This window comes from Typopeltis vanoorti, chromosome 16 (genome assembly GCF_054136105.1).
Source record: "Typopeltis vanoorti isolate ZY-2024b chromosome 16, IOZ_Tvanoo_1.0, whole genome shotgun sequence".
Taxonomy (NCBI): Eukaryota; Metazoa; Arthropoda; class Arachnida; order Uropygi; family Thelyphonidae; genus Typopeltis; species Typopeltis vanoorti.
In genome coordinates this window covers 44452289-44465812 of record NC_143564.1, presented here as the reverse complement: position 1 = coordinate 44465812, position 13524 = coordinate 44452289, and the positions used below count along the sequence as shown (strand labels likewise).

At 34.5% G+C, this 13524-nt stretch overlaps 1 protein-coding gene across 4 annotated transcripts in view; it reads right to left on the bottom strand.

The window, feature by feature from the left end:
- LOC150097982 (MBT domain-containing protein 1-like) overlaps positions 1-13524 on the bottom strand; it is a 469576-nt gene that overhangs the window by 230773 nt on the left and 225279 nt on the right. For all 4 annotated transcript variants that reach the window (XM_090406078.1, XM_090406077.1, XM_090406080.1 and 1 more), the window contains one exon: positions 8809-8943. In XM_090406078.1, the coding sequence (XP_090262204.1) occupies positions 8809-8943 (135 nt within the window). The remainder of the gene's footprint in view (positions 1-8808; positions 8944-13524) is intronic.

Genomic DNA, 13524 nt, shown 5'->3' with positions numbered 1-13524 from the left:
AGCTCACATAATATGTCCAAAATACATCAATTTCTGTTTAGTGATCATTACCTCAAAGGAGCATTCTGTCTTTATATTCTCTAAAACCTACTTATTCTTGCAGTCCATGGAATTCTTAATAGTCTCCTCTATACCCATAATTCAAATGAATCAATTTACTTTCTATCTTTCTTCTTAATAATCCAGCTTTCACATCCATACATCACTAGTGGAAATACCATTGCTTTCACAATTCTAACTTTTGTGGCCTTGCTCACACCTCAATCTTTCATAATTTTTGTCAGGTTTAGCACTGTTTTTTTTCCATGACTATCCTCCTTTTAATTTCATCTATATATTTACCATCATTTCTGATTCTGGACTCCAGTAAATCATAACTTTCAACAATTTCTATTTTATCTCCCTATATTATAAATTCATTTAAATTGCCAGAAACCATCACTTTTGTTTTGCTAATGTTCAAATTAAGCCCATATTTGTTACTTTTCATCTTAACCAATAGAATCAACTGCTCCATATCTTCCTTGGTTTCTGCTATGAGGGTTGTATCATCTGCATGTCTTAAATTAATTTTTCTGCCACCAATCTTAATTCCAGCTGGATTTTTCTCTAAATCAGCTATTCTCATAATATATTCACTAAAAATATTAAAAAGGTAGGAGACAGTATATAAGCCTGTCATGTGCCTTTTTCCACTCAAACATCGTCTGTTTCTCCAAAGACTGTTTTTACTAAAGCTTTTTGGTTGTCATAGAGTGCTCTTATCAAGAGAATTGGATGGTCAGGTATTCCCACTGATCTCATTATAATCCACAATGGGTTGTGATTCACAAAATAAAAAGCTTTCTTACAATCAATAAAACAGATGAATACTTCCTTCTGATATTCTCTTGTTCTTTCCATAATCCATCTCTGCCTGTTCTTGTGGCATTTCTCTATTCACATATGGCTCCAACCTTTGTTAGATCACTTTCAGCATAACTTTACTTCCATGTGAAATTAAGGCGATGGTTCTATTATTCTCACAATCTCTATGATTAGATTTTTTTTTTTTTTTGGAACTGGGATGAATACTGATGTGTTCGAATCTCTAGGTCAGTATATTTTCTTCCAAACCTATTGACAAATTTCAGTCAGTATATTGCCTACTTAATTCCTAGCTGCTCTCGTTAATTCTACTGACACACCATCAGCTCAAGGAGCTTTTCCTTTTGGCAGCTGTTCCACTGCTGACATCACTTCACTTTTCATCATCATGAGTTCCTCAACAAATTCTCCTTTGAATATTATTATTATCTTTATTGCCCAAATTTACATACTCTTTCTATCTTTTTTTTTTCACTGCTTCTTCTTCCATCAGACATTTTCCAAAATTACTTGTAGGAAAATGTCTAATATAGGGATAAACTTCATTGTAATATCATTTATTTTTCTAAACAGATTTCATGTTCTATCCATATTGTTTTCTTCAATTTCCTAGCACCTTTTGTTTATATGTTTTATCTTATCTTGCATAGCCTGTTTTTGGAAATCTGCACTTAGTTGCAGATTTCCAAACCTATTCCACACTTTCTTTGTTTTTCTGAAGTTTCATTTTTCTTCTTTCCCTTGCTATATGAATAGTTTCTTCCGACAACTATATACAATCTTTCTTTTTTTGTTGCTTCTATGAGGCAATACATAGTCATCATCATCAAATTCCTGACATGTACCCTCAAGGGGTGTACAGGATATGATAGTACTACATGAAAAATTCACATCATTACTAACTTCCTATCTACAATTTTCCTCCAAATCAGTCTGTTACTTGTCAAGACTCCAACATTATCAGATCTTATATTTCACTCATCTAAGGCACTTCGTACCATATCCATCCACCTATATCTTGGTATTCCTCTGGGTCGTTTTCCTGCCAAACATGACAGAGAACACCCCACCTCAACATCACCAGAGTTAAAGATCGGTACCATCAACATAAGAAGCCTGAATGGCAAAGAAATGGAGCTAGTTGAGGAATTAGATTAGTACCAGAAAGACATAATAGGGGTAACTGAAACAAAAAAGACAAAAACTGGTGAGATCTTTCTGAGCAATAAATACAAAATTTATATTCAGGCAATGACAATCAAGGAAAACAAGGAGTAGCCTTAGTATTCAACACAAAATACGAAGCTAATCTACGTGAATGGCAGTCAGTCTCAAGTAGAGTAATGTGGGCAAATATGAGAATGGGGAACTGGACAATGAGACTTATTTGTGTCTATGGTCCCACAGAAGGTTCTACTAAGGTAGAAGTGGAGGAATTTTTTGATGCCTTAGAAAAAGCAACTGACACAATGGAAAAGGAAAAGTTGGTCCTTGTTGGGGATCTAAATAGCAGAGTAGGAAATAATTGTGAGACATACAAAAATATTTAAGGAAAATTTGGAGAAAAGAGCAAAACTAATAATAATGGCAAATATCTGTTGGATTTCTGCTCAGGACATGGACTGGTTATTACTAACACAATGTTCCAACATAAAAATGTGCACAAATTCATATGGAGAGAAGAGGCAAGGAATAAGAAAAGGTCTCATTGACTATGTTATTGTTGATAGTGATGTTTTCTCCCTGGTGCAGGACACCAGAGTGTACAGAGGATTTGAAATTGGAAGCGATCACTATTTAGTATTGAGCAAGATAAAATCGAATTTCATATTGAAAAGAACAACACGTAAGAAAGTTTTAAAACGAATAAAAGTTGAGCAGCTCTCAGATGTGATCTGTAGACTAAAATACACAAAGATTATTGAAGAAAAAATGAAAGAGCTTGAGAACAGGAATCAAACCTTGGAGATTCAGTGGCAAGCCTTGAAGAAAGCCCTGATTGATTAAGCTAGAGAGGCATGTGATGAAGTTGTCTGAAAGGATAGAAAAATTAGAACTCCATGGTGGACACAAGAAGTTAAAGAGGCAGTGAAGGAAAAGAAGAAAGCATTTCAAAAGTTCCTGGCAAATAAGTCAGCTTGTGCTCTTAGAGAATACAGAGACAAATGCAAGAATGCTAAACACTGCGTAAAACTAGCTAAACAAAAGTCATGGGAGGACTTTGGCAAGAATATAGAAAATAAATATCAAGAAGGTGGCAAAATATCCTGGAGGTTGTTGAAGAAGCTTAGGAATGGAGGAAAGAGTGCTGTAAAAAGAGTTAGAGATGATAAAGGTGACATGAAAACAGGAGAAAATTATATCCTTGAAGTATGGAGTAATTACTTTGAAAAACTGCTAAATGAAAGAAGCAGTGATGACAGCACAGTGATAAAACACACTGACCAGGCATGCAGTCAGGAATACATATCCATACCTGAAGTAGAAAAAGCCATCAAAGCCTTGAAATGTGAAAAGGCAGCAGGAGTTGATGATATTCGACCAGAAATGTTGAAGTATGGTGGTATAAAAATCTTACAGTGACTGCACTGCATAGTTCAGAAAGCCTGGACAGAGGGACGAATTCCCGATGATTGGAGTAGAGCTCTCATAGTACCCATATATAAAAAGGGAAATAAAACTGAATGTGAGAATTACAGAGGTATTTCCCTACTGAGTTCCTGGCAAGATCTATGCAAGTATACTTGAGAAACAGTCGAGAAGAATTGTGGAAGAAAAGTTTGGTGAAGAACAAGCTAGATTCAGGCCAAATAAAGGCTGTCAGGATCAGATCTTCACTTTATGGCAAATAGTCGAGAAAGCATGGGAATATAACAAAGATCTGTATTTAAGTTTTGTCAATTTGGAAAAGGCATATGACAAGGTGCCAAGAGAGATGCTATTCAATACGCTACAGTTATATGGTGTCAATGGGGCATTATATCAAGCAATACTTAGTCTTTGAGTTGTAAGTCAGCAGTTAGAATTGAAGGAAGCACAGGATATTAGTTTAATGTTAAATCTGGTGTGAGATAAGAATGTACATTATCCCCTCTGTTATTATCTATATGGATCACATTATGAAGGAAAGTGGTATTAAACATGATATCAAAATTGGAGATGTGAATGTAAGCTCTTTGCTTTATGCAGATGATGTTATTCTTCTTAATAAATCTGCTACAAGTCTGCAAGATTCTCTGACTAAATTGAATAACTGTTGTAACAGATATGGTATGAAGGTCAGCAATAAAAAGACAAAAACAATGAAAATAGGCAGAATCATTGAAAATGTCGACTGTGTTGTGAATGGAGAACCTGTGGAACAAGTAAAACATTTCAGCTATTTAGTCACGATTTTTAGTGAAGATGGTAAATTCAATATAGAAATAGACAACAGAATCAACAAAGCTGGTATAGTGAGAAGTCAATTGAATAAATTCATATGGAATAAGAGAGAAATTAGTCGGAACACTAAATTAGATATATACAAGACAGTGTTCAAACCAGTTTTAACTTATGGATATGAGAGCTGAGTCAGAAGTAAAACGCTTGACCAAAGACTAGAAACTGCAGATATGAAAGTCATGAGAAATATTAGAGGCATGAACAGATGGCATCAATGGCAATATCATATTAAAAACGAAGATATTAGGAAAGAACTTGACATTGTCGGCATCCAGGAATGGGTTAGCAGAGCTAATCTCACGTGGTATGGTCACTTAAACAGAATGGGTGAAGAAAGATTAGCAAAACAAGTGTTCTCTGCCAGGTTGGCAGCAAAACGATCCGGAGGAAGACCAAGATATAGGTGGATTGATATGGTACAAAGTGCCTTAGACGATAGAAATATAAGATCTGATATTGGAGTCCTGACAAGTAACAGACTGAGTTGGAGGAAAATTGTAGATAGGAAATTAGTAATGATGTAATTTTTTTCATGTAGTACTATCATATCCTGTACACCCCTTGAGGGTACATAGCAGGAATTTGACGATGATGATGTTTAATACCACTTTCCATCATAAATGTGATCCATAAAGATAACGAATAACAGAGGGGATAATGTACATCCTTGTCTCGCACCAGATTTAACATTAAACCATCTTCCTGTACATCCTTCAATTCTAACTGCTGACTTACAACTCAAATACAGACTAAGTATTGCTTGATATAAGGCCCCATTGACACCGTATAACTGTAGCGTATTGAATAGCTTTTCTCTTGGCACCTTATCATATACATTTTCCAGATTGACAAAACTTAAATACCGATCTTTGTTATATTCCCATGCTTTCTCGACTATTTGTCGTAAAGTGAAGATCTGATCCTGACAGCCTCTATTTGGCCTGAATCCAGCTTGATCTTCACCAAGCTTTTCTTCCACAATTCTTCTCAACCATTTCTCAAGTATACTTGCATAGATCTTGCCAGGAACTCAGTAGGGAAATACCTCTGTAATTCTCACATTCAGTTTTATTTCCCTTTTTATATATGGGTACTATTAGAGCTCTACTCCAATCATTGGGAATTCGTCCCTCTGTCCGTTCTTTCTGAACTATGCAGTGCAGCCACTGTATGACTATTATACCACCATACTTGAGCATTTCTGATCTAATATATCATCTACTTCTGCTTACTTTCCACATTTCAAGCCTTTGATCGCTTTTTCACTTCAAGTATGGATATGTATTCCTGACTGTATGCCTGTTGAATGTTTTTTTACCACTGTGCTCTCACTGCTTTTTTCATTTAGCAATTTTTCGAAGTAATTACTCCATACTTCGAGGATATCTTTTTCTCCTGTTTTCATGTCACCTTTATCATCTCTAACTCCTTTTACAGCACTCTTTCCTCCATTTCTAAGCTTCTTCAACAACCTCCAGATTATCTTATCACCTTCTTGATAATTATTTTTGATATTTCTATGTTCTTGCCAAAGTCCTCCCATGACTTTTGTTTAGCTAGTTTCACACAGTATTTCACTTTCTTACATTTGTCTCTGTATTCTCTAAGAGCAAAAACTGACTTATTTGTCAGGAATTTTTGATATGATTTCTTCTTTTCCTTCACTGCCTCTTTAACTTCCTGTGTTCTGATTTCTCTTTCCATGCAGACAACCTCACCACATGCCTCTCTGGCTGAATCTACAAGGTTTGGTTGCTGTTCTCAAACTCTTTCATTTTTTTTTCAATAATCTTTGTGTATTTTAGTCTACAGTTCACATCTGAGAGCTGCTCAACTTTTATTCACTTTAAAACTTTCTTACATGTTATTCTTTTCGATATGAAATTCAATTTTATCCTGCTCAAGACTAAATAGTGATCACTTCCAATTTCAAATCCTCTGTACACTCTGGTGCCCTGCACCAGGGAGAAAACATCACTATCAACAATAACATAGTCAATGAGACTTTTCTTATTCCTTGCCTCTTCTCTCCATGTGAATTTGTGCACATTTTTATGTTGGAACATTGTGTTAGTAATAACCAGTCCATATCCTGAACAGAAATCCAACGGGTATTTGTCATTATTATTAGCTTTGTTCTTTTCTTCAAATTTTCCCAATATATTTTTGTATGTCTAACAATCATTTCCCCCTATGCTATTTAGATCCCCAACTAGGACCAACTTTTCCTTTTTCATTGTGTCAGTTGCTTTTTCTAAGGCATCAAAAAATTCCTCCACTTCTACCTTAGTAGAACCCTCTGTGGGACCATAAGCACAAATAAGTCTCATTGTCCAATTCCCCATTCTGATATTTGCCCACATCACTCTACTTGAGACTGCCTGCCATTCAAGAAGATTAGCCTCGTATTTTGTGTTGAATACTACTACTTCTTCTTTTGTAATCCAGTACAAGTCTTCAATATTCCCTGACTGAATAACATGGCTAATAAATTTGGTATGAAAATCAGAATAAAAAGACAAAGGTAATGAAAATAGGCAGAAACGTTGAAAATATCAAGACCTCACCAGTTTTTGCCTTTTTTGTTTCAGTTATCCCTATTATGTCGATCTGGTACTTATCTAATTTCACAGCTAGCTACCTTTTTTTGCCAATCAGGTTTCTTATGTTGATAGTATCGATCTTGAACTCTGGTGATGTTAAGTTGGGGTATATTTTAGGATTTGTTCCAGTAGCTGACGTTTCGCTGTTTGTCCTGGTTCCCTAGCGAAAACAACAATGGCCTTGCTTAATCGGGCAAAACCCCAGCCAGCATGAAATTCTGTTATGTTGTACCATCATTTTTTTTTATTTTCCTTTAAGCCAATAAGAATACAATTTGGTCGGCTAAATCCCAAATTGCCAGCCTATCCTCGTTCATTCGGTATCCAGGTAGATTCCTAACAGGGTGCATGCACCACGAGAAGGTGAGGATTGGACATTAGGTCAGAAGCCCTGATCGGTTCTCCACATTCCTTTAAAGGACATGTGGAGGTCTCCTCTCAGTTATATGGCTTTGACCCAAAGTAAAATAGAGCAAAAACAGTAGTTTAATCAAAAATGTGAAGTGGTAATAAAAAAAAGTAATGCGCTAAATAATCCATCTGATGTTCAATTCCTGCTATTCAGAGATACAGTAGTGAGTAAAACAGTAAAATAATCATAAAAGAAAATTAATTTTTACACAAAACAGACTGAAAAAACCAGAAACGTGATCTTCTTTTCTTCTGTCCTCAAGACACATGAAGTTCCTCATGGATAAGAGCTTTCCACCCTTGTCTGTCCAAAGCAAGCTCTTTCAAATTTATGTTAATTAACCAAAAAGGAAAGTCTTCTATTATATTAGAAACTAAAAACAGGCCCACATTTGAAAACAACAATAATGAACAATATGAAATGAAAACACCAGCCGCTACAAGATAACACAGCAAACAGGTAGAGCAAGTACTTTAACCAATCCTAAGAACTAAATACCTGTCACAGAAATATTTAAATCTTCACTAGTTAAATAGAAGAAATTATCAAGCAACTGAAAAACAAACCAACAAACCAGGTACTGACAGAATAGTAGACAAACCATCATATATAGTGGTAGTGTATTAACTACAGAAATTCATAGCCTGGTGAAATTTAATGCAGAAAAATGAAAAAATATCCTCAGAACAAGGGGGAAAAATCACTACTCATACAAACATATATATATAGAGAGAGAGAGAGAGAGAGAGAGATAAAGGAAACAAATATGAATGTGAAAATAACAGATGGATATTGCACTTGCCCACAAGCTACAAAATTTTTATCTAAAATTATACTAAAAAGAATCAAATCACATGTAAAGAAAATGTAGTGAACATCAAGTAGGATTCCAAAGCTAACCATATTTTTACACTATGTCAAATATTAAAGATAAAAATAGGAATATAATTTTAGAAAAACTTTCATAGAGAAAGCCTTTGGGGAATATTAATTGATGGCTGCTATATTTTTTCCCAATAAGTTAGAAAATTGACCTTATTTAGTTATCTTACATTAGCTACTCAGGTAGCATTTTTTGGAATTGTCTGTTATTGTTTTATTGCTGTTCTATGATCTAGTACTGACGATACTTATGAGATTTAGGAAAAAATTCTACAGTATTAAAGTTTTTTTTTTTACACGAGTTTTCCTCCATTTTTAGAATTCTTTTGATTACACCAAATCATGATATTTCATTATTGAAACAAATCCCAAAAGATGTAGCTGAAATGGGAATCCTAGCCTGGACGAGTCCAAGACAGAAATGGAAGAAGATGGTACTTGCAGCAAAGAACACTAGAGACTCAGCAAGCTAGAAAAGAATCAATGGACTGTCTAATACTACATTTAGAGAATAAATGAATGGACCATTTTATTTCCGATATTCTAGATTCCTTATTGGATTTATTACTTTTAAACTTAAAATATAACATGCTAACTTACTTTTTGGTGGAATTAGTGGTTTTCCTTGAGATGCACACCATCCAACAGGATGCACTGATTCAGTGCACAAGTTTACCCAGAAATCACTACTGTTATCTGTTCCAAAACCTTCATAGCGAAGCTGGGCCATATAACCTAAACATTGGATAAACATATTCATAAGATTAATATGAAGGATAGCAGAAAACAATATGTACTAATATCATATATGACTTTAAAATGTTTCACAGATATTATGCTATATTCAGACACCAAATACTGTTTAAAAAAATCTAGTTATAATAATGAAACTGATGTCATGTTAGTTTACTAAAGAAAACAGAAAGCATCATTCCAGTGGTGAATGAAGGTAGTAAACTGGTATCTAAATGGCACAGACACACATACAGATTGTGTTGTTCATTACTAGTTTAACAACTATGCGGTTTTTATATCTTGTATAACGGGAAAACATCAACAGATTCACATCTTATATTCACTAGATATCTGATTTGTCTAAAAAAAAACTAGTTTGCAAAAATAGCTTATTTAAAGTGATATATAAAATTCATTCAAATATTAGGATAGAGAATATCACATGTAAAAATATTGGCGATTAAATATATTATTACTCATTCCCACAGAAATGAAAGAAGTAAAAGATTAATTCAATTCTGTGAAACCAATGACTTAATAATTGCCAATGCACTATTTAAACATCCTTCCAGAAGACTATATACATGGAAAAGCCTTGGGGACATCTATAAAAACCAAATTAACTATATAATAATAAGCAAAAGATTCTGAAATGCAATAACACAAACAAAAACATATCCTGGAGCAGCCATAGGATCGGACCACAACCCAGTGATTTCAAAAATCAAAATAAAACTTAAGATACCAAGCCAACCATTCACAAGCGAAACTTATAACTCAGACTCTCTTAACAACCAAGAAGTTAAAGACTGCTTTTTAAAATAATTCACAAAATCCCTTGACAAGTCTGACACCACAACTCATACAGAAAATAGAACACCAATTGATGAAATTAGCATGAACTGGCAAACATTCAAGAATAGCATCAACGAAGCAGCCAAAAATACACTCCACAATTAAAAAGGAAAAGCAACAAACCTTGGATAAATGAAAAAATATTAAAGTTGATGGAACAAAGAAATAAAAAACAAATGCAGGAAAGCCAAAGAGGAATGGATTAAGAATAAATGTACAGACACAAAAAACCTTGATAGAAAACACAGAAGCAGAGAAATATGAAAAGATCAGAGAAATGACAAGCAGGACAAATACAGTAAATCAAGCAAGTGTCATTAGAGACCATATTCTAATTGATAAAAAAGAAAGCATAGAAAGATGGATTGAATACACAAGTATACGAGCAACAAAGAAATAATATTCCTGAACAGACAGATTTAGAAGGACCACCCATTTTACTTTGTAAAGTTGAAACGCCATCAGAAAACTAAAACTACATAAAGCTGCAGGAATAAATCATATTTTGGCAGAATGATTGAGGGTTCTTGATGAAGGAGGACTGAAATTACTAACAAAATTATACAATATGATAAACAAGACTGGATTTCTACCCAAAAGATATTAATCACTCAATTTTCGTTCCAATTTCCAAAAAAACAAAAGCTACAAGATGTGAAGAGTTCAGGACAATTAGCCTCATCAGTCAAGTATCAGAAGTCCTCCTAAACGTTATTCTTGAAAGAAATAACAGAAAAATAAACATAGAATTAAATGATACACAAAGTGGCTTCAAGGAAAATGTAGGTACAAGAGAAGGTATTTTCAACATCAGAACCATCATAGAAAGATATCTAGAAAAACAAAAAGATGTATACCTCTGCTTCATAGATTACAAAAAGGCATTCGACAATGTTCAACGTGAGCAATTAATTGAAATCCTTTCAAAAATAGGCATGGACGGAAAAGACATTAGGCTAATAACTAAACTTTACTGGGAACAGACTGAATCTTTGAGAATAAATAGAGAGACCTCAGAAGAATTCCCAGTTGAGAAATGTGAGACAAGGCTGTGTCTTGTCCCCGATTCTCTTTAACCTGTATACAGAAGAAATATTTAATAAAATTAGTAACCTCAAAGGAATTACTGTAGGGGACAGAAATATTAATAACCTAAGATATGCAGATGACATGGTTCTTCTAGCTGAAAACAAATATGACCTCAAGACTCTTATAGATGAAACCCAAGTACAGCAAAAAGTATGGTCTCAGTTTCAACTTTAAAGAGACAAAAATCATGATAATTTCAAGAGAAAAGGAAATACCAAACATATGCATCAACATAAAAGGAAATAAATTAGAACAGGTGCAAACATATATATATACCTCAGACACTTGATCACAGAGAATGGCAGGACAGAAGATGAAATTAGACAAAGGGTTAAAATTCCAAGGTCAACTTTCAACAATATGAAAAATCTACTGACATCAGAGAATTAAATCTGAAAACACGACTAAGAATCTCTAAATGTTACATATGGTCCACATTATTATATGCAGTAGAGACATGGACACTCTCCAATCTGAGTGTGAAAAAACTGGAGGCCTTTGAAATGTGGATGCTGCAAAGAATTCTGGGGATATCATGGAAAGACAAAAAGACAAATGAAGAGGTACTAGAGATGTTAGGCATAAACAGGAGCCTGATAAAAGAAATTAAAAAAAGAAAAGTCGGCTATTTCAGACATATTCTGAGACATAACTGCCTACAAAGGACACTTCTTGAAGGAAATGTTGAGGGAAAGAGAAGGAGAGGAAAACAAAGACTGGAGTGGATGAAAAATATAGAAGACTGGACCCATCTCTCATATGAAGAATGCAGCAAAGAGGCACAGAATAGGACATAGTGGAGACACATGGTAGTCGATCTCTTGGAGGGAGAAGACACCTGACAGGACAGGACTCATTCCCAATGAATTTAAACATGTTTATGATTAAATAAAATTTCACAACTTCCTTTATACATTAGATCCAAATAACCTGTTATTATTTTTTGATGAAGATAAGTTTGGTAATGACAGCATGGCCTTTACAAAGGCTCATCAAATCTTAGATTAGAGATGAATCCAGATCTTATGAACTAAAGGGCATTCCAAGCAGAATATACTACACAGGCATCTTAAAGACAAAATAAGGTATATTCAAACGAGTTATTTATATTTGAATATCACCAGCTTAAAACAGAGAAAACTTATAAAACACCAGAAACACATTTTTGTTAATTTTGTCTGGGTTGTGTCCCTTCCCTTAATGCATAACATTAGACATATCCGCAAGGAGATGTGTTTTGCATTATGGGAGATACTGAGATAGGAGTGCTGGTAGCTTGCTCCACCTTTGCAAGGAGTGCTCTGGTGTTGTACCACCTTACCCCAGTCCTGAAGATACTTTCAGGCACAAACTTTGTTTGCTCACACTTGGATAAAGGATTAAACTAAATTTATTATGCCCAAAGAGGTAGTATCTGATAATTTTTCTGGAGTTGAGATAACATTTTTCAGCTAGTTTAACAAAATCATCTATTAGTGCTTTGTCTGTCTTGAGGTACAAGTTAAGAATGCAGCACTGCATTTTTTTGTTGTTATTATTATTATTTCTGGCTTTGATCGAATTAATTATCACCACAATGAGGTTAGACACTGCCAATATTCTCAGCAGAGAGGACATTTTTGTCAAAGCACTAACTATGAATCAGTTTATGCTTAGTTTTTACTGATTTAATTTTTCAAGAGAATGTTTTATCAAGAATGATAAGAAGCAGTTCTAGAAAGAAGCTGTCATTGCACTTTTATTCAGGAACCGTTTAACTGAAATGAGGCATGGAGGGCAGATGAAGGCAATTAATGTTTGATAATTCATCAATCTTTGCACAACAAGCATGTGACCAGTGACAATGGAAATCACAGATCTTTTTAGTGTGTGCAGCTGTGGCACTTCACAGCATTGTTACTGGTCAAATACCCATGCTAGCAAAACCTAAACCATCTGTCATTATTCGGCTTCATTGCCACTTTCTCTGTTTAATGCAGTAGGCGTGGAGGATGTTTGCGTATGGCTGATATTAAACTGAGGAAGAACTGTTTTGAAACACTTAAAGTACTTAAATTAAAAGATGCCAAGAAATTATATTCTTGTTTTAATCCTTTATCCAAGTGTAAGCAAACGAAGTTTGCATGTGAAGTAACTTCATGACTAGGCAACTTGTATATAGAGGCTAATGACTTCACCTCACTTGTCTTAGCCTCCCATAATGAAAACACATATCCTTACGGTCATGTGTAAAGGTCATTACGGGAAGGATCAGTACCCAGACCAGTTTCAACCTTAACTGAGGTCTCATCACTAGAAGCTACATAGAGACATGATACCAAGGTTGAAGTAATGCAGAAGTCATATTTCCATATACAAGAAGCACCTTATTATTAAATACTCTGGATTAGAGGTAGATGATGAAAGTTTTTCCACTTGGTTATACTATATATTAAAGATGCTAAGAAATTATATTCTTGATTTAATCATTTATCCAAGTGAAAGCAAACAAAGTTTTCAGCACCTATGTCTAATCTAGAGTATTTTAGTAATAAGGTATGACACCTATTTAGCTACTTGTATATGGAAATATGACTTCTGTATTACTTCATCTTTGGTATCACGTCTTCTGGCTCCCACTAATGAAACGTCAATATA